This window comes from Moschus berezovskii, chromosome 9 (genome assembly GCF_049115385.1).
Source record: "Moschus berezovskii isolate FMDL1 chromosome 9, NW_MosBer_1.0, whole genome shotgun sequence".
In the NCBI taxonomy this organism is placed as follows: Eukaryota; Metazoa; Chordata; class Mammalia; order Artiodactyla; family Moschidae; genus Moschus; species Moschus berezovskii.
The window spans coordinates 34,111,472-34,133,951 of NC_142468.1; the positions used below are offsets into that span (position 1 = coordinate 34,111,472).

Below are 22,480 nucleotides of genomic sequence, written 5' to 3' on the forward strand. Positions count from 1 at the left end.
TCTTCTTTTGTGAAAGAAATGAAAGCTGAGATGTGAAGGAAAGAGAAGGATGGACTGTTTTTGTGTGTGCTTATGTTTCATACTGAGTAACAAAAGTGTAGGTAATAATTAAGACTATATTTAAGTCAATAATTAAGTTGACAATAGATAATTTCTCCATAGGTGAAAATTGGGTTCTTTTTTCTGCGTAAGATTTAGCAGACTTTGTTATTTTGGGTTTTTTTTTTTTTTTTGGCTTAAAATTTGAATGCCACAGCTTTTGTAACAACTGAGAACTTTTTATTTGTTAGTGTTAATTTAACTATAGTTTAGATTTCTGTCAGCTTTTGGCTAGATAATGCATTTGTTGAGAAACTGTATGCTATTGTTATAATAAATTGTAATAAAATAGTAATTTGTGAGTGAAGGAGTATAATTATTAGAAAGAATTGGGAAATATTAATTATATTTCCTCAGATTTAAGTGTAGGGACATATATTTATTGCATTAATTTCTCTAACTCCAAACTTGTGCCATTTGTTTATTGATTGACAGGAGCAGGGAGACATTCTTTTTGCTTAAAGCTTTTACTGTGTGTTCCTGAGCCAGATACTAATTTATGAAGTTGAAATCTTTAATGAAATAGGGAACCAGCCAGCTGTTAATATACGGAAAACTGTTAATTTTGTCATACCGTTCATAAGATATTAACCTTTGGGCTTATGAATTTTCCCAGTTGTCTTTTTTTCTTTAAATGTTTGATCATATGAATTCACATATATTTCCTTGAAAATGTATTTGATTTCTGTTCTGCATGGGGGAAGGAGAGGAAGTAGAGAAATATGTGTATATTTTGCTTTCTCATGTCTTGCTATTTAGTAAGGTAGTTAAACTAAATTAGGGTCTGAGTTAATGCAATGACTTCAGTTATGAGAGCAGGTAATACTTAACAGTGATGATACAGACAGCTAATCCTGTGTCCTCAGGGTTTATAGAGTGCCCTTGATTGAACATGCTTGTAGTTCTTAACACATGTGACTTTCTTTTTGCTGACTGTGTGTAGTTTGTTGCTTCATCAAAATTAAAAGCATATTACATTAATAGTTAAAATTAAATGTTAATAGGAATGATAAGTGTATTTATCTTTTCAGCCCTACAGTGGATTCTACCCTTGAATAAGTTTTCACCACCAAGTGAAAAGTTGGTTTCTTTGCTTTACAGAGAGAAGGAAAAAAGAAAACAAGAACCAAACTTCAGTTATCGCTGCCATTTCCTGTTGCTATTGCCTTTAGAACATAGGTTGTAGGACAAGTCAGGGAGTGCCTTTTTTTCTCTATTTTCCTTCCTTAGTCACAGCTGGAGAACTATGGAAAACAGTTTAGGATGTAGTCAAGGATATTAAGTTTTTATGCATCCTGGCTTTAATGCACTGGTAAATTGAACTGTGCCTTAATTTTTTCACACTGAAAAAGAAATATGCTTTGAATCTGTGAAATGTCTTAAGTGTTAACCCTGTTTCTTTTAAAATCTTATTGATCCTGTGAGACTTCCTTTTTAACATAAACACCTTCATACAACAAAAACGAACTACAAGATATTTCCTCAATTGACAGAAATGATTTAAAGGTTCTGTCTGCAGTGTTTCTAAATGATCACCTCAGGATGGACATTCTAAAAAGAGTTCATATGTGGTTTGTGTTATGTCTTCTACATATAAAAAGTGGCTGGGATAGTAAATTTTTTGTCTGTTGTCATAAGTATTCTTCTCTTTTCACTGCACTGCTGAGAACTTCATACTCCCTTCTCACTTGCTATTTTTCTCTCCTGTCATTCTTCTGGTTGGGCAAGTTACCTTTATGGGAGCATTCTTTGTTAAGCAGAGTCTGTTGAGTACCTACTAAGTTAATGAGACTTCATGTCTCAAAGAATTTGGTGCCCCTGCTGCTGCTAAGTCGCTTCAGTCATGTCCGACTCTGTGCGACCCCATAGACAGCAGCCCACCAGGCTCCCCTGTCCCTGGGATTCTCCAGGCAAGAACACTGGAGTGGGTTGCCGTTTCCTTCTCCAATGCAAGAAAGTGAAAAGTGAAAGTGAAGTCACTCAGTCGTGTCCGACTCTTCGAGACCCCGTGGACTGCAGCGTACCAGGCTCCTCCGTCCATGGGATTTTCCAGGCAAGAGTACTGGAGTGGGGCGCCATTGCCTTCTCTGAAAGAATTTGCTATAGACATATTAATCCTTTGAGATGTGAAGCAAAAAACACAACTGGTTCAGAGCCCAAAGAAGTTTTGGATATGGGCATGCTTTATTTCATTAGAGATTTACAATATTCCTTGGTGTGTTAAAGATTTTAAGTTCATTTCCCAAACTTCTTTGACCATGAGACTGTTTTATTTTCTGTTAATCTTGTGAATTCCATGGAACATTGGAAAATGTTGAATTATAAATAGAACTTGCCCTTAATGTTAAATAGGGGGAGAGAAGATAGATATTATAGCTACATACTCTTGAAATAAAGTTATAAATGGTATCAGGGGTCTGGGTAAAGTGCTATAGAAGTTGAAAGAATAGGAAGATTACCTCTAGAAGTGGGAAAGAATTAGAAGGTGGCATCTGAATGAAATACAAAGGATAAATTAGAGTTTGTGGAACTGGGTGGAGGGACATTCCAATAAAGCAGATGATACAAGTGTAGACCCCCAAAACAAGGGAAGAGTTCATCTTAGTTCATGAAGTATAGCATGCATGAAGATGAGGAGTGGTGAGTTTTTAATTGTTGAGGTTCTAAATACCAGGATTAGGAATTTGATTTTTTTTTTTCTCTTTTGTAAATGTGGATACGTTAATAATAGTGTTTGAAGTCAGGTAATTTGTGGTGACAATGGCTCTTTGACTTCTAGATTAGAATTTGAATAGTGAAGAACACATCTTTATAAAAACATATTTATGTCTCTTAGAGTTACAAATTAAGTTACACCGACTGAAGACTTATTAAAAAAGTCTTATTCTGTTGTTCAATTAACTAGTTAGTAATGACCATGAAATATACAAGTAAGGACCACTCCTTTACTTTCAAGATGTTGATATGCTACTTGTTTTAGCCATATTAGCTATTAAATACATATTTATGGAACTTGGCCACCGATTATAGTATCATGTATATGAGAAAATGGATTCATTCAGTAAGCATTTAGCTTTCCTTACCTTACCTACCCTAGGCCAGAAATCCTTCCAGTACTGAAATTAAAAGATGGTTTGAGTTAAAAATCTAGTTGAGGGAGTGAAAGAAAAAAAAAAAAAAAACCTTTCTTCTCTCAACACTTTACCAGTACTCTCAATATTGCTTCACTTCTGACACCAGATGTATGGAGATGGGGATTTTTTCCCCACAACAATTCAGTTTTCCAACAGACACTGACTGGATTTTCTACACTTCACTCTAATTCTGATACTGTTTACCTGGAGTTAGCTTAAGTCCCACAAAGGGCTCGAAGTTAAGGGCTCAGTCTCACAAAAATGCCCCCACTTTGGACCAGTGTTGTCATCTCTATTTCTGATTGACCAGCCATAAATTGGAGGTTCTCATGACTTCCTCTTTGGGTTCACTAGTTTGCTAGAATGGCTCACAGAACTCAGGAGAACAATTTAGTAACTAGATTACTGGTTTATTGAAAAGTTCAGGAACAACCAGAGGGAAGAGGCGCATAAGGCAGTGTGGAGAAGGAGTACCGCAGTGCCGTTCTCTCCTTGGGTGTGCCACCCTTTTAGCAACTTGATGTGCTCCACAACCAGGAATTTCTCAGAACTTCACACGTTAGGGATTTTTATGGAGATTTCATCATGTAGAGAATCAATTATTCACTCAATCTCTAACCCTTCTCCTCTTCACAGAGTATAGAGGATGAAGCTGAAAGCTCTGGGCTTCTAATCATGCTTTATCTTTCTGGTGACCAGCTCCCATCCAGGAACCCACCAAGAGTGGCTTCATTAGAGCCAAAGGTGCTCCCAGGAGATTCCAAGAGATTTAGGAGTTCTGTGTAAACCACTCCTATCAACTTTGTCACTTAGCAGATTAGAAGAGTTTTAGGAGGACTGTGTCAGGAACCAGGATCAAAGACCACTGGAACAAAAGCTCTCCTGGCACACTTATCACTTACCCTGTTAGTTGTCTTGTGTGTGCTTTCTTTCAGCCTTTCCTTGGGTAGGATGAATCCCATTTTGCTAGCCTGAAACAAAGCATTTGTAGTGCTTTTCAAAAGAACCAGTATTCAATAAATGTAATTCATTTAAATCCACCACAAAACACACAGTCTCATGAAAATAAAATCAAATGTGGTTAAAAGGAGAAGCCAAATGGGTAAAATTCATTTAGTTCCAGTGCTGGAATTGTATAAAGCTCATGTTTGGTTTCTAGTAGAGTGTTGGATTTATAGCACCATAGAATGCCTATTTTTTATTTCTGGAGTGGAGCATGGTGGTCCTGCCTTTTTTTGGTTTTGGATATGAGGGGCAAATCTTGATTTTCAAGGTCCTCAGAAGGGGATTTGGCTATGGGCAAACAAGTGTTTTGATTTATTGTGCATCTGCGATGTGCTCAACGTTGTTCTGTTGACCACAGCTGGAAAGTAAGAGAAATGGATGATAAAACCTGCCCTTGCTTTCAATTTAAGTGTAAGAAGAGAGAAACTTATAGATGTTACTGCTGCTGCTGCTGCTAAGTCTCTTCAGTCGTGCCCAACTCTGTGCGACCCCACAGATGGCAGCCCACTGGGCTCCCCCGTCCCTGGGATTCTCCAGGCAAGAACACTGGAGTGGGTTGCCATTTCCTTCTCCAATGCATGAATGTGAAAAGTGAAAGTGAAGTCACTCATTTGTGTCGTACTCTTAGCAACCCCATGGACTGCAGCCTACCAGGCTCCTCCATCCATGGGATTTTCCAGGCAAGAGTACTGGAGTGGGTTGCCATTGCTTTCTCCCACAGATATTAGTGTAAAGCAATAAATGACAAAATGGAAGTGTTACTGGTATTAAATATTATTCCATGTTGGGATTTGAATTTTTAAGCCTTGTGTGCACGTGTGTGTGTGTTTAGTCATATCCAACTCTTTGTAACCCATGGACTGTACCCTGCCAGGCTCTTGTGGTCCATGGGAGTTTCCAGGCAAGAATACTGGAGTGAGTTGCCATTTCCTTCTCCGGGGGATTTTCCTGTCCCAGGAATTGAACCCTGGTCTCTTGCATTGCAGGCAGATTCTTTATGAAGTGGGCCACCAGGGGAGCCCTTTCAGCTTCATGGGGATTGTTTAAGAGTGAAGAAATCAGTAGAGATAATCTAGGAAAAGAACCCTTTCCCCACAAGTATCCTTGTGGATTGAGTAACTTGGTCACAGATAAGGAAGCAGAAGTAACATGAGTTTGAAGAGAAGATGAGAGTAGGCTCGTGGTAGTGTGCCTGTTCATTTTGAGGTGCAAAGAAATTAGGTTAGGTAGTATAAAATAAGAACTTAAAAGGGTAGATTTAAGAGCATCATAGTTTTGAAATTGCATAGGGAAGTTTCTGACTAAAAGTGAGTAGTGTTTTAAAGATTAGTTTGACAGTGGTCTACATAGTGATTTTAAGAAAAGTACTTTCTACAGGAAGTACCTGAACCTACTTGTTAGTTGCTTTAATAGGACCCAGAGATACTTCTTCCTGAAACCTCTGAGCCTTATTTTTTTTTTAACCTAGATAAGCAAAAATATTATAGGTTCTTTGAGTTTGTAGGCGGCTGTAACATTTTATTGAATTTTTTTGAGAAAGCTTAGTTGGATTTTCTCAAGGAGAAAGTGTTAAATTAGGGATTTATGTTCCTGTTCAAGGGCTTGAGGTCTTATTTAGTAGAAATGACCACAAACCCCATGTTTTTATTAAATTAGTAATACAGAATATGAAACTTATAAGAATATGAAATCAGTTTAACAGATAAACACAGTAATAAATTATGTAAAGTTTGTCTTCCCTGGTGGCTTAGTGGTAAAGAACCCACCTGCCATTGCAGGAGATGCTGGTTTGATCCCTGGATCCAAAGGTCCTTTGGAGAGGAAATGGCAACCCACTCCTTTTTTCTTGCCTGGGAAATCCCATGGACAGAGGAGCCTAGCGAGCTACAATGTATGGGGTGGCAAAGAATCAGTCACAATTTAAGTGACTGAGCATGCATGCAAAGTTGAATTTAACATGATAGTATCTTTGTAGTACATACTTAGATTGTTTAGGCTGATTTTGCTCTTAATTATTATAGAAAAATAGAGATTAAGATATACCTTTGTTAGATTCATGAAATTCTGGAAGATTTTGGGGGGATTTGTTTACAAGTATCTTTGAGAATCCTCTTAAGGAGGAGTTGGTCATTTAGAGGTCTTGAAGAATTTGTTAATTTGCCTATCTTTTCCTCATTGTAAATGCATTTGTAGTGCTAAGTATTAATAAGTTACTGGGATTTATTTAGTTTTATAAGCAGAAAAGATTTTGGTTTTTTTGTTTGTTTTTCAAAACTTCCATTTTTTAAAAATCAGCAACTGATTTATCTTTAACTCTTGTGATAATTTGATTGCCTCTGAAGATAAAACCTATATTTCACTTCCATGATACTGTTCTCTCCTAATAGTTCCTCCTCCTTTACTGGTCCCTCTTATTTTGTCTCTTGATGGTTTCCTTTCCTCTTCCTATTTCCACATGTTGGCATGCTCTTCTTCCTGGGTGACCTGATCCAGTTCTGAGGTTTTAAATAACTTTAAAATTATATCTAGCACCAGTTTCTTCCCTGTAAAACAGCTTATTTTTCTGACTATGTGCTTTACCTTTTCACATGTATATCAGATTGGCATCTTCAGCATATAATATGCAGAATAGAGCTCTTGTTTCCCCACTCCTTTTCCATCTCCTTCCCAGTCTCAGTAAATGGTACCACTCACTGTTCATACAGTTGTTCTGGTTGCAACCTCTGTGAGTCATCATGATTCCCTTTTAAAATTTCTTCCCACATCCAGTTTGTCAGCATTCAGTTCACTCACTGTATCAGTTCAGTCACTCAGTTGTGTCCGACTCTTTGTGACCCCGTGGACTGCAGCATCAGGCTTCTCCATCACCAACTCCCGGAGCTTGCTCAAACTCAACATCCGTCAAGTCCGTGATGCCATCCAACCATCTGATCCTCTGTTGTCCCCTTCTCCTCTTGCCTTCAATCTTTCCCAGCATCAGGGTCATTTCCACTGAGTCAGTTATTCGCATCAGGTGGCCAAAATATTGGACTTTCAACTTCAGGATCAGTCCTTCCAATGAATATTCAGGACTGATTTGCTTTAGGATAGACTGGTTTGATCTCCTTATAGTCCATGGAACTCTCAAGAGTCTTCTCCAACACCACAGTTCAAAAGATCAATTCTTTGGCACTCAGCTTTCTTTATAGTCCAACTCTCATGTCCATATGAATAGATCCTTTAAAAGGTCATGAACCTGGCGATATGACAGTATCCCTTACATTGCTACTTTGATCTGAGTCATTAGCATCTCTTGACTAGACTGCTACAATGTTGCAGGTTTTCTCAGAGAAGCTGACTTTAAGACAGTTTAGTGTGCAGAATATTTATTAGAAAGTGAAAGAGGAGAGTGAAAAGGTTGGCTTGAAGCTCAACATTCAGAAAACGAAGATCATGGCATCTGGTCCCATCACTTCATGGGAAATAGATGGAAAAACAGTGGAGACAGTGTCAGATTTTATTTTTGGGGGCTCCAAAATCACTGCAGATGCTGATTGCAGCCATGAAATTAAAAGACACTTACTCCTTGGAAGGAAAGTTATGACCAACCTGGATAGTATATTAAAAAGCAGAGACATTACTTTGCCAACCAAGGTCCGTCTAGTCAAGGCTATGGTTTTCCCCATGGTCATGTATGGATGTGAGAGTTGGACTATGAAGAAGGCTGATCGCCGAAGAATTGATGCTTTTGAACTGTGGTGCTGGAGAAGACTCTTGAGAGTCCCTTGGACTGCAAGGAGATCCAACCAGTCCATTCTAGAGGAGATCAATCCTGAATGTTCATTGGAGGGACTGATGCTAAAGCTGAAACTCCAATACTTTGGCCACCTCATGCGACGAGTTGACTCACTGGAAAAGACTCTGATGCTGGGAAAGGTTGGGGGCGGGAGGAGACGGGGACGACAGAGAATGAGATGGCTGGATGGCATCACCAACTCTGTGGACATGAGTTTGAGTGAACTCCGGGAGTTGGTGATGGACAGGGAGGCCTGGCGTGCTATGATTCATGGGGTCGCGAAGAGTCGGACACGACTGAGCGACTGAACTGAACTGAACTGAATCCTTTGGGTGAGTATATGTGAAAGGACAGGGTAGATAAACAAAATTGGGTCTTAGGAGAAATAGCAGTATAGTGCTGACCCAGTGACAGTGGTGATGGTTCCTATGGCAAGTTCTGCCTGGAGAATCCCAAGGACAGAGGAGCCTGGTGGGCTGTCGTCTATGGGGTCGCACAGAGTCGGACACGACTGAAGCGACTTAGCAGCAGCAGCAGCAGCTGACCCAGCGACAGTGGTGATGGTTCCTATGGCAAGTTCTGAAACTAAAATTACCTCTCAGAGTTGCCCTGATTTTTACTCAAGTGGTCAGGCCTTTATATCACCGTCTTAGTAATTAGATAGAGACCACATGGCTTTCCCAGGTGGTGCAATGGTAAAAGAATCTGTCTGCCAGTGCAGGAGACACAGAGACCTGTGTTTGATCCCTTTGTCGGAAAGATCCCCTGGAGTGGGAAATGACAGTCTGCCCCAGTATTCATGCCTGGGAAATTCCATGGAGAGAGGAGACAGTCCATGGGGTCACAAAGAGTTGGACACAACTGAGTACACACAGACAACATTAGGAAAAGTATGACATTGAGTGAAGCAGCTCTGTGTAGCTGAAGGATCCCTGAAAATACTGCCAGGTGAATGCTCTGCTGACAGCACTGCTAGAAGCTAGAGCAGGACCCTTCTTGAAGGGATATCTGGACTACACATCTGTGTTCACTGCAGAACACTCCTGTGCCACTAAGCTGCATGTTTTCATATACATTGGTCGGGGGGAGGAGGCAGGTAGCTCTTCTAGGACTCCATTTGGGGTTCTTACCCGGGAGGAAAATTAGAAGTGCGATGAATGGCAGAGTCATCTTGTCTACCTGGTTATTTATTCTTCTTCCATAGTAAATGTCTCCTTGTGGATGTTAACATGTGATACTAAGATCTTCATACTTCATGCCCAGTCTCATGTGTCCATTCATGTGCATCAACCCCAGATTTCCCTGTTCTCTTTCTTCCAGTCTTTCTCCTCTGATAGCTAGGTCCTTGGCCACTATCCATGAGTCCATGTATATTCTAACTAGGTCAGTTTTCTGACCACCCATGAGGATGACCAGTCTTTGCCTTTTGGGAGGATATTTTTCTTGCCACCGAGTTTCAAGGCCACTGCTGAGGGAAGTTGTGACTGCAGCTGCTGTTCATTTTTATTTGACACCACATGCTTAGCCAACTCTTCATGAAGCAAGCTCATGCTTTTTCCTTCTCTGTCATCTGGTTTTAAGTGATTCCCATAAGGCCATACATATGAATTAAGGCAAGCATGCTAGTGCAATAGTAGTGAAAAACATGGGCTACCTGCTTATGCAGTTTGCTTTCTGGTTCTGTTCCTGTTTGATCCTGGGGTTACTACTTCCATCTTATGATGAATAGTTCCTGGATCTGTTTGACATCATGATTTGTTGCGTCTGTTGGAACCCAGACCTCCAACGAAATCTTGTGACCCCATGGATTGTAGCTCACCAATGTGGCCTTGGATTAAATACCTCCTTGTATCACAATTTTTCAGGTATAAAACTAGTCTATATTAATATAACCTACCTCATAGACTTGTTAAGTATGTATTAAGTAAGATTGTAAGTGCTAGGCACATATTTGGCACATAGTAAATACTTTTAAAAATTAGCTGTCATTACCATGTTATTTCAGTTGAGCTATTTCAAATCCTGAAAGATGATGCTGTGAAAGTGCTGCACTCAATATGCCGGCAAATTTGGAAAACTCAGCAGTGGCCACAGGACTGGAAAAGGTCAGTCTTCATTCCAATCCCAAAGAAAGGCAATGCCAAAGAACGCTCAAACTACCGCACAGTTGCACTCATCTCACACGCTAGTAAAGTCATGCTCAAAATTCTCCAAGCCAGGCTTCAGCAATATGTGAACCATGAACTTCCAGATGTTCAAGCAGGTTTTAGAAAAGGCAGAGGCACCAGAGATCAAATTGCCAACGTGCGCTGGATCATGGAGAAAGCAAGAGAGTTCCAGAAAAACATCTATTTCTGCTTCATTTACTATACCAAAGCCTTTGACTGTGTGGATCACAATAAACTGTGGAAAATTCTGAAAGAGATGGGAGTACCAGACCACCTGACCTGCCTCTTTAGGAACCTGTATGCAGATCAGGAAGCAACAGTCAGAACTGTACATGGAACAACAGACTGGTTCCAAATAGGAAAAGGAGTACGTCAGGGTTGTATGTTGTCACCCTACTTATTTAACTTATATGCAGAGTACATCATGAGGAACGCTGGGCTGGAAGAAGCACAAGCTGGAATCAAGATTGCTGGGAGAAATATCAGTTTAACCTCAGATATGCAGATGATACCACCCTTATGGCAGAAAGTGAAGAGGAACTCAAAAGCCTCTTGATGAAAGTGAAAGAGGAGAGTGAAAAGGTTGGCTTGAAGCTCAACATTCAGAAAACAAAGATCATGGCATCTGGTCCCGTCACTTCATGGGAAATAGATGGAAAAACAGTGGAAACAGTGTCAGACTTTATTTTTTTGGGCTCCAAAATCACTGCAGATGCTGATTGCAGCCATGAAATTAAAAGACGCTTGCTCCTTGGAAGGAAAGTTATGACCAACCTGCTGCTGCTGCTAAGTCACTTCAGTCGTATCCGACTCTGTGTGACCCCATAGACGGAAGCCCACCGGGCTCCCCCATCCCTGGGATTCTCCAGGCAAGAACACTGGAGTGGGTTGCCATTTCCTTCTCCAATGTGTGAAAGTGAAAAGTGAAAGTGAAGTCGCTCAGTCGTGTCCGACCCTTAGCGACCCCACGGACTGCAGCCCACCAGGCTCCTCCATCCATGGGATTTTCCAGGCAAGAGTACTGGAGTGGCTTGCCATTGCCTTCTCCGATGACCAACCTAGATAGTATATTAAAAAGCAGAGACATTACTTTGCCAACCAAGGTCCATCTAGTCAAGGCTATGGTTTTTCCCGTGGTCATGTATGGATGTGAGAGTTGGACTGTGAAGAAAGCTGATCGCCGAAGAGTTGATGCTTTTGAACTGTGGTGTTGGAGAAGACTCTTGAGAGTCCCTTGGACTGCAAGGAGATCCAACCAATCCATTCTAAAGGAGATCAATCCTGGGTGTTCATTGGAAGGACTGATGGTAAAGCTGAAACTCCAATACTTTGGCCACCTCATGCAATGAGTTGACTCACTGGAAAAGAGTCTGATGCTGGGAAGGATTGGGGGCGGGAGGAGAAGGGGACGACAGAGAATGAGATGGCTGGATGGCATCACCGACTCGATGGACATGAGTTTGAGTGAACTCTGGGAGTTGGTGATGGACAGGGAGGCCTGGCGTACTGTGATTCATGGGGTCGCAAAGAGTCGGACACGACTGAGCGACTGAACTGAACTGAACCATGTTATTTACAAGTCTTTCATGTGTTTGTCAGTCTTTCTAAAGTTCTGAGTAGCTCTAAGTATAAATTCCTTTTAGTCATTGTTTCTCAGTTTGTGCTTGTAAATTAAGATTTGTTAGACATGTCAACTCTTTTGTCTCAAGTGAGGTAGACTCAGGTATGATTATATAAATATTTTTGCTAAATGCGTAAATTGTAGTTTAGAGGGTCAGAATATTTACTTTGCAGAATATCTAACTCATCCTTACGATTTAATCATCAATCGTGTCAGCGCCTGCGTAAACTGAATTTATTTATTTGCAGTTATTCCAAAATATTGGAATATTCCCCAAATTGTATAATACATCCTTGTAGCATATCTTACATCCAATAGTTGGTACGTCCCGTTGCCCTACCCTGATACTGTCCTCTCCCCTAACATTGGTAACCACTAGTTTGTTCTCTGTGTCTGTGAGTCTGCTTCTTTTTTGTTATATTCACTAGTCTGTTGTATTTTTTTAGTTTCCCCATTATAAATGGTTTTGTACAGTATTTGTCTTTCTCTGTCTGCTATATTTCACTTTCAGCATAATGCCCTTCAAGTCCATCTGTGTGGCTGCAAATGGCAAAATTTCATCCTTATGTGCTGAGTAGTGTTTCATTTTATCTGTGTACTACACCTTCTATATCAGTTCACCTGTTGACGGGCGCTTATGTTGCTTTTATATCTTGGCAATTGTAAATAATGCTGCTACGAACATTGAGGTGCATGTATCTTCACAAATTACTGTTGTTGTTTTTTCAGATATATACCTGGGTATGGAGTTTCTGGGTCATATGGTAGTCCTGGGCTTCCCTGGTGGCTCAGATGGTAAAGATTCTGCTTGCAGTGCAGGAGACCTGGGTTCAATCCCTGGGTCAGGAAGTTCCCCTGGAGAAGGAAGTGGCAACCCACTCCAGTATTCTTGCCTGGAGAATTCCATGGACAGAGGAGCCTGGTGGGCTACAGTCCATGGGGTCACAAAGAGTTGGACATGACTGAGGAACTAACATACATGGTAGTTCTATTTTTTGTTTTTTGAGAGATCTCCATACTGTTTTCCACAGTGGCTGCACCAATTTTTATTCCCATCAACAGTGTACAAGGGTTCCCTTTCTCCACATCCTGGCCATCATTTGTTAATTGTGTTCTTTTTGATGATAGATTAGCCGTGTTGAGCATCTTTTCATATGCCTTTTGGCCATCTATATGTCTTCTTTGGAAAAATGGCTGTTCATTTCTTCTGCCCATTTTAAAATCTGGGTTGAACTGAATTTTTTAAAAGTAGCTAGCAGTTTAGTTTGCTTTTCATGCCTTGATCATAATCGGATGTTTTTATTTCCTAGAACTGGATTACTGTGTCTGCTATTTTTCAGTTATTTTGACCACTATAAAAGAACCTTTTAAAAAGAGTCTTTAAAATTTTTTAAAAACCTATTTATATTGTTATATGTTCTTGCTACTTGATGTTTATTTTTTAGCAATAACTGATATTAATAATAATAAAAGCTGTATGGTTTTCTTTTAAAATATGTACAGTTTGAAAGTTGATCATGGATTTTATGTACACAAAGCATGTGACAGTTTATCAATTGTTTGATAAAATTATTGGCTTGTATTTTTGATGCCATATGAATATAAGAAGAAATTTTAAAAGATGGAATCAGTGATGTGCATGTGCCTTCATGTGGCAGTTTTCACCTTTTTAGCTTCACCTCTTATTCTCACCACCTAAACTTTAGACACAAGGAGCTATTGTAGTTTCCCAAAGTTTCTATTAAGTGTTATATAGCAGTGGAAACAGCATTTTAAATCTCAACTCTGCCATATACAGCTTGTGTTACCTTGGGCAAGTAAGTATCCTCTCTAAATCTCAGCTTCCTCATTATAAATTGGGGATAAAATAGAACCTCTGGTCTTAACTGCACATCAGTTCAGTTCAGTTCAGTCGCTCAGTCGTGTCCGACTCTCTGCGACCCCATGAATCACAGCACGCCAGGCCTCCTTGTCCATCACCAACTCCCGGAGTTCACTCAAACTCATGTCCACAGAGTCGGTGATGCCATCCAGCCATCTCATTCTCCATCGTCCCCTTCTCCTCCCGCCCCCAACCTTTCCCAGCATCAGAGTCTTTTCCAGTGAGTCAACTCGTCGCATGAGGTGGCCAAAGTATTGGAGTTTCAGCTTTACCATCAGTCCTTCCAATGAACACCCAGGATTGATCTCCTTTAGAATGGATTGGTTGGATCTCCTTGCAGTCCAAGGGACTCTCAAGAGTCTTCTCCAACACCACAGTTCAAAAGCATCGATTCTTTGGCGATCAGCTTTCTTCACAGTCCAACTTTCACATCCATACATGACCACGGGAAAAACCATAGCCTTGACTAGATGGACCTTGGTTGGCAAAGTAATGTCTCTGCTTTTTAATATACTATCAAGGTTGGTCATAACTTTCCTTCCAAGGAGCAAGCGTCTTTTAATTTCATGGCTGCAATCAGCATCTGCAGTGATTTTGGAGCCCAAAAAAATAAAGTCTGACACTGTTTCCACTGTTTTTCCATCTATTTCCCATGAAGTGATGGGACCAGATGCCATGATCTTTGTTTTCTGAATGTTGAGCTTCAAGCCAACCTTTTCACTCTCCTCTTTCACTTTCATCAAGAGGCTTTTTAGTTCCTCTTCCCTTTCTGCCATAAGGGTGGTGTCATCTGCATATCTGAGGTTATTGATATTTCTCCTGGCAATCCTGATTCCAGCTTGTGCTTCTTCCAGCCCAGCGTTCCTCATGATGTACTCTGCATATAAGTTAAATAAGCAAGGTGACAATATTAGAACCTTGACGTACACCTTTTCCTATTTGGAACCAGTCTGTTGTTCCATGTACAGTTCTGACTGTTGCTTCCTGACCTGCATACAGGTTTCTCAAGAGGCAGGTCAGGTGGTCTGGGATTCCCATCTGTTTCAGAATGTTCCACAGTTTATTGTGATCCACACAGTCACAGGCTTTGGCATAGTCAATGAAGCAGAAATAGATGTTTTTCTGAAACTCTCTTGCTTTCTCCATGATCCAGCGGATGTTGGCAATTTGATCTCTGGTGCCTCTGCCTTTTCTAAAACCTGCTTGAACATCTGGGAGTTCACGGTTTACATACTGCTGAAGCCTGGCGTGGAGAATTTTGAGCATGACTTTACTAGCGTGTGAGATGAGTGCAACTGTGCGGTAGTTTGAGCATTCTTTGGCATTTCCTTTCTTTGGGATTGGAATGAAGACTGACCTCTTCCAGTCCTGTGGCCACTGCTGAGTTTTCCAAATTTGCTGGCATATTGAGTGCAGCACTTTCACAGCATCATCTTTCAAGACTTGAAATAGCTCAACTGGAATTCCATCACCTCCACTAGCTTTGTTAGTAGTGATGCTTTCTAAGACCCACTTGACTTCACATTCCAAGATGTCTGGCTCTAGGTCAGTGATCATGTTATCGTGACTATCTTGGTCGTGAAGATCTTTTTTGTACAGTTCTTCTGTGTATTCCTGCCACCTCTTCTTAATATCTTCTGCTTCTGTTAGGTCCATACCATTTCTGTCCTTTATCGAGCCCATCTTTGCATGAAATGTTCCCTTGGAACTGCACATAGTGAATGTTAAATGACTATGTGAGCTGTTATTCTTGTTGGTGTTCCTCCTCTTTTTCTGATGGTTATTGTTCTGACTGAAGCTTATCCTCTCAGTCCTCCTCTCACATCAGACAGGTAAGCCATTCTCTCAAATTCCAATGTGATGTTGATGATGATAAAAGGACAGGTTATCATCTGTGGGTTTTAACTGTCACTTCTCTCTACATCCTTCCGTATGTGGTATTTGTGATTTAGTCCGTTTTCCTCTAATGGGTTAAGCTCTATCTTCTCTTTCCCTAATGGTCTGGAAAACTGTTCCATTTTTTTTCTGGCTGACTTTTCTTCTTTCCTCTGGTCTCAGCTAAGGTGTCATGCTCTCAGAAAGTAAACCTGTTGCAATACTCACTTTTTACCAGTCTTCTTTCATTTCCATCTTCCTTCATCTCTGTTGCTGTTTTTAGAGCGTTCAGGAATTTCTTTCCCTCACATTTATCACAATTGTGATTAGTTATTTCTGTAATTACTGTTTGAAGTTTGTATCCTTAGTAGAAGATCATTTCTGTGAGAACTTGCAGAGACTTCTGTACTGAATTCACATCTGTATTCTTAGTGCCTGCCACAGTGCTCAACACAAGAGTAGTTGTTTTCTAAACATTTGCTGAATTAAGAAATATCCTATTTCCATCACTCAACTACCTATTGAGTTAACAACTCTCTCAGCAATGTTAGTACTGAAGTTTGTGCACAAATTTTAAATTTTACTTGTCACATACTATTACTGTATTCTTTATACTTTTTCCCTGTTCATGCTATGCTGTAAGTTTCTGAAGGGTGCCATTTGTGTTTTATACATCTTTTTATTTCAAAGCCTAACAGACTGCTTGGCAGTGGAAATTTTATTGTTCAGTGAATGTTCATCAATGAAAATATGTTTTTAAAGTATGATTAAGAATGGAAAGTTTTACAGATACAAGAATTCAAACTGAAATCACCAACAAATGCTATCAGTTTAAGTTATATGCTAAGTGTGAGGCAATATATATGGTACCTATTTATATGAAATAGGGTAACATGGAAAATATGTAAATTCATGTGTTATTGTCAGCTGATGGTGAACATTTGAATGATAATTTTCTTAATTGGACCTTCTATTCTGATATTCTTTTCTTTAAACTCTTTTTTTCTATAAAGTTTAGAAAATTTTGTCTTGCTGTTTTAATATTAGATATTATATGTGAGCATTATTTCTCATTTCATTAAACTTTTTTACAACATGATTTTAATAGGAACATAATTTTTTATCCTATAAATTGACTATAATTTTTCAATAATGATTGTTTATATTTCTGTAAGTAACTTTTCAGCATTATACATAGTACAGAAATTTTGCGTTCATATCTACTTTTTCCCTTAGAATTTTAAAAGTAGAATTACTGGTTTAAGCAGTGTGAACATTTGTAGACCTGTTGATGTTACCAAAATGTTGCTTATTGCCCTCCAAAAATATTGTACATTTTAACTTTTGTAACAGTAACGAGAGTGTGAATTTCAGTTTACCTGCTCCTGTACTGCATATTATAATTAAGGAAATATTGTATTTAAATATTGTAATTGAGGAAAAAGAAAAAACGTTACCAGTGTGAGGCCCAAAAAAATAAAATAACTTGACCTTATTTGATTACTAGTAATCAAACTCCAGAAAAGCAATCAGGTAAACCGTTAATTAAATAATGAATATACAGACTTTAATATATTTATATCCTTTCAGTTTATATCCTTTATGTTTCATGTTTCTTGGCCATTTTTATTTCTTCTATAAATTGTTTGCTTTGCTCATTTTTCCATTAGTTTGTTACTGCTTATCAAACTCTTTAATATCCTAATTTTCATTAAATGATTTGTTTATTAAAGACTTTTTAAATAGAAAAAGCCTGTACATTTTAATAATTAGATATATTTCATTAGTAGTTTGATTTCCATTCTCACATAGTATAACCTATTTCATTTTTGTAAGTAGTAGTAAGTTATGATGTATGTAACTTTTAAAAGAACATTTATTTTGTAAACTAGGAGCCTTTTGTGGCAGATGAGTATATTGAACGTCTTGTATGGAGAACCCCGGGAGGAGGCTCTAGAGGGGGACCTGAAGCTTTTGATCCTAAAAGGTGAAGTAAAATTTTTTTTTTTCATAGACCCAATCTAGTACAAGTTTGTGTCTGGAACAGAGGTGACTGTTGGAATTCCTTTCAATATTCATGAAAAGGGAGTTAACAACTGGCCAATAAAAGAAAGAAGCATTAGAAGCTTGAGATTTATTTTTTTTTCCTTTTATGTTTCTTTTATTTTAGAGAAGGACTTTAAGTGACATGGGGGAAGGGATTTTATTGCATTATGAGAATTTAATATTTTCTCCAATTAATAATAAATTAGAAATTATTGGTTATACCTCTAAAATAAAACATGTTGAGTATGCTGTTTTAAGTATTGTTGTAAATTGGGGGCATAAAAACTCACCATACCCCAGTGAGTATTATGTTTATATAGTACATTTTACCCTTTTAACTATTTCTATAAAATTGGTTTCATTTCTCAGGGTTAATCTGGGGATTTCCTATGAGGTTTTCATTTATATCATAGATAATCCCTACCATGATACTAGAGAGAAAATTAACATGTTCATCCCTACCTCAAGGAATGCTCACTAATGCTTTACCTGTAAGTGAACTGATCAGTACCTAGTGATCAATTATAGATGGATTGATACATATTCTAATTTTCTTTTGTTAGATTATTAGAAGAATTTGTAAATCATATTCAGGAGCTCCAGATAATGGATGAAAGGATTCAAAGGAAAGTAGAGAAACTAGAGCAACAGTGTCAGAAAGAAGCTAAGGAATTTGCCAGGAAGGTACAAGAACTCCAGAAAAGCAATCAGGTAAACCGTTAATTAAATAATGAATATACAGACTTTAATATATTTATATCCTTTCAGTTTTCAGTTTTTTTTTTTTAAAGTCTAGTCAAATAGTAGTTGTTGAGGTTTCTTTATACTGCTGCCATCTCATGTCATAAAATGTTAATAGATTGTTACCAGGCACTCTTGGTGCACTTGTTTGCTACTGAGTGATGATTTGGGGTCAGAGTACTCCCTTCTTAGGATGGGATGGTATTCAGTACAGTGTGGTCCTTGCTTCCTCTCTTAACAATGCAAATTTTTAAGAATGATACCTCAGCAGACCTGTATTTTTAGGGAGTCATGAATAGCTTGGATATTTAGGTATTTATTTGCATTCTCATTTAATCATAAAGCAAAGTAATAATACCAGACCAACTATTGCTTGGATCAGATTTTTCCCTAGAGGAAACCTGGTCTGGGAAGTTACACAGAAGTCGTGAGACAGATACCCTAATGAGAATGTTGGTGTAACTGGGAAAAGCAGATGCAGAACTCTTCCTCAGTCCATTTTGGAGTAAAACTAGACCATTAGGGTGACTCTGGGGTACACAGGCCAAGCTTCTTAGCCATTCTTACTTAGGCACTAGACTTAATTAGGAACCTCTGAACCTCTTTCACATCCTGAGCCTGATGTGGAACTTGATTGACCTTTATAAGTGTAGTTAGAAGAACATGTTTAGCATTACTGCTTTGTAGGGGTTGTTTGTTCTTTAGTATTAGGGATTAGCAAGCTGATTTCTACTCAGTTTTCATGTTTAGATTCCTTCACTTAAGCCTGTATAACTGTTAGAAAATATTTAATAAAGTCAGTAATTTACATTAGCTTATGTAAATGTTTTTTTAAGTAATTAAAGTAATAGATTCAAAATACTTCTAATGCAAATTCCCTTTGGTAAAAATAATAGTATTAATAGTTAATCTGGGTTCTCTGATTGTATTTTATGCTTGTGCATGTTTCTCCTAGGTTGCCTTCCAACATTTCCAAGAACTAGATGAGCACATCAGCTATGTAGCAACCAAAGTCTGTCACCTTGGAGACCAGTTGGAGGGGGTAAACACACCCAGACAACGGGCAGTAGAGGCTCAGAAGTTGATGAAATACTTCAATGAATTTCTAGATGGAGAACTGAAATCTGATGTTTTTACAAATTCTGAAAAGGTGAGCACTGTCAGAAGGATAAAAGCATGTAATAACATTACTAACAATGCTCTAATTATGAACTACAATTGCTGCTTTCCAGAGTCAGACTTCAAATCACTGAGTAGCTAACTTATTAAAAAGTCTTTATTCTGAAAAATACACTTGCCAACAAAATTTATATTCAAATTTTTAGTTGGATTGCCTGGCATTTTGTTTATGAAATGTGTATGATTTAGAAATATTGAGTTAGCTATGTTAATAAGTATTTCTTTTTCATAATTGACTTTTAATATTAAAATAATTTAATAGTCATAGTCCCCTGGGTGAGGGGGTGGTGTGACCCTAAATCATTTACAAACTGAAGTATATTTCTGTGCAAGAAATTCAGAGCTTCTAGTTTTTGTTACTTGAATAAAGTTCTTTTATAAAAATTAAAGCATAGTTTGGATCAAAAAGAATTGAAAAATCTGAATTAATTATTCATGTTTATCTTTTTCATATCTCTAGTCACTTAATCCTGGTCTAAGGTTGTATGGTATTCGTTACTCTACAATCTTGGGAGAAGGTTATTCAGCTCATTTTCTTCCCCTCAGGGGAAAAAAATTAAAAGTGCATGAAAAAATAGACATTCTTATGGATAGTATATGCACATAGTAATAACATTGTCTATTAATATGTTGAATACAATCTTCCAGAATATTTTCCAGGTTTACTCCATGGGATATCTCAGGTAGTGGAATGTTAAAAGCTAAGTTGTATTGAAGTTCACTTTGAATTAAGCAACACATTGTTTTGTGAGTAGGAAATCTATAGGTTTATCAGTTCAGTTCAGTCGCTCATTGGTGTCCGACTCTCCGCCACCCCATGAATCACAGCACGCCAGGCCTCCCTGTCCATCACCAGCTCCCGGAGTTCACTCAAACTCATGTCCACAGAGTCGGTGATGCCATCCAGCCATCTCATTCTCTGTCGTCCCCTTCTCCTCCCGTCCCCAACCTTTCCCAGCATCAGAGTCTTTTCCAGTGAGTCATCTCATCGCATGAGGTGGCCAAAGTATAGGAGTTTCAGCTTCAGCATCAGTCCTTCCAATGAACACCCAGGATTGATCTCCTCTCAAATGGACTGGTTGGATCTCCTTGCAGTCCAAGGGACTCTCAAGAATCTTCTCCAACACCACAGTTCAAAAGCATCAATTCTTCAGTGATCAGCTTTCTTCACAGTCCAACTCTCACATCCATACATGACCACGGGAAAAACCATAGCCTTGACTAGACGGACCTTTGTTGGCAAAGTAATGTCTCTGCTTTTTAATATGCTATCTAGGTTGGTCATAACTTTCCTTCCAAGGAGCAAGCGTCTTTTAATTTCATGGCTGCAATCAGCATCTGCAGTGATTTTGGAGCCCTTTAAAAAAATCTGATACTGTTTCCACTGTTTTTCCATCTATTTCCCATGAAGTGATGGGACCAGATGCCATGATCTTTGTTTTCTGAATGTTGAGCTTCAAGCCAACCTTTTCACTCTCCTCTTTCACTTTCATCAAGAGGCTTTTGAGTTCCTCTTCACTTTCTGCCATAAGGGTAGTGTCATCTGCATATCTGAGGTTACTGATATTTCTCCCAGCAATCTTGATTCCAGCTTGTGCTTCTTCCAGCCCAGCGTTCCTCATGATGTACTCTGCATATAAGTTAAATAAGCAAGGTGACAATATACAGCCTTGACGTACTCCTTTTCCTATTTGGAACCAGTCTGTTGTTCCATGTACAGCTCTGACTGTTGCTTCCTGACCTGCATACAGGTTTCTTGAGGCAGGTCAGGTGGTCTGGGATTCCCATCTCTTTCAGAATTTTCCACAGTTTATTGTGATCCACACAGTCAAAGGCTTTGGCATAGTCAATGAGGCAGAAATAGATGTTTTTCTGGAACTCTCTTGCTTTCTCCATGATCCAGTGGATGTTGGCAATTTGATCTCTGGTTCCTCTGCCTTTTCTAAAACCTGCTTGAACATCTGGGAGTTCACGGTTCACATATTGCTGAAGCCTGGCTTGGAGAATTTTGAGCATGACTTTACTAGCGTGTGAGATGAGTGCAATTGTGCGGTAGTTTGAGCATTCTTTGGCATTTCCTTTCTTTGCGATTGGAATGAAGACTGACCTTTTCCCGTCCTGTGGCCACTGCTGAGTTTTCCAAATTTGCTGGCATATTGAGTGCAGCACTTTCACAGCATCATCTTTCAAGATTTGAAATAGCTCAACTGGAATTCCATCACCTCCACTAGCTTTGTTCATAGTGATGCTTTCTAAGGCCCACTTGACTTCACATTCTAAGATGTCTGGCTCTAAGTCAGTGATCACGTTATCGTGACTATCTTGGTCGTGAAGATCTTTTTTGTATAGTTCTTCTGTGTATTAGAGTTTATAATTTTTAGAGATCTTTGAAAGAAATGCTTATATGTGTAGAGAAAATTCCTCTATAGAAAAGACAGTATTTTAAATAATGAGGTCAAGGAATTATATTTATAATATAAAGTAGAGCTGATAAGATTAATATCAAGAACATAATCATACCTAAACACTTGTAAAACACTGACAATATCTGACTTTTATACATTCATGTGCTTCTCACACACCACACATACACACAGGGCTTGAACACCAACCTGTTTTTCATGGTAGTTTTGTTTTGTTTGAATGTTTTTGTTTTGTTTCCTACATGAAACATACATATTTCTAATGTATTATAAAGATATATATTAATACTTATATGTATTTTAAAAATTGTTTTATATATATAAAATTGTGTGTAATTCAAGTCTTATACCTTGGGTTACTTGGATTATACTTGTTGGACTGTAGAGTATATTTATGCTTTGTTATAAACAAAATGCAGATATTTTACCCAGTGTGAGTTCATTTCATGCAGCTCAAACCAGCCATTTAGAATCTAGAGAGAAGTAAATATTTTAAAATTGACTGATTACATGTGTGTGTGTGTGTGTGTGT

The 22,480-nt window shown here is 38.6% G+C and overlaps 1 protein-coding gene across 1 annotated transcript in view; it reads left to right on the top strand.

Annotated features, from left to right (window-relative positions):
- EXOC5 (exocyst complex component 5) overlaps positions 1 to 22,480 on the top strand; it is a 60,714-nt gene that overhangs the window by 931 nt on the left and 37,303 nt on the right. The window contains exons 2-4 of the mRNA XM_055437088.2: positions 17,452 to 17,546; positions 18,169 to 18,316; positions 19,302 to 19,496. Of these exons, the coding sequence (XP_055293063.1) occupies positions 17,452 to 17,546; positions 18,169 to 18,316; positions 19,302 to 19,496 (438 nt within the window). The remainder of the gene's footprint in view (positions 1 to 17,451; positions 17,547 to 18,168; positions 18,317 to 19,301; positions 19,497 to 22,480) is intronic.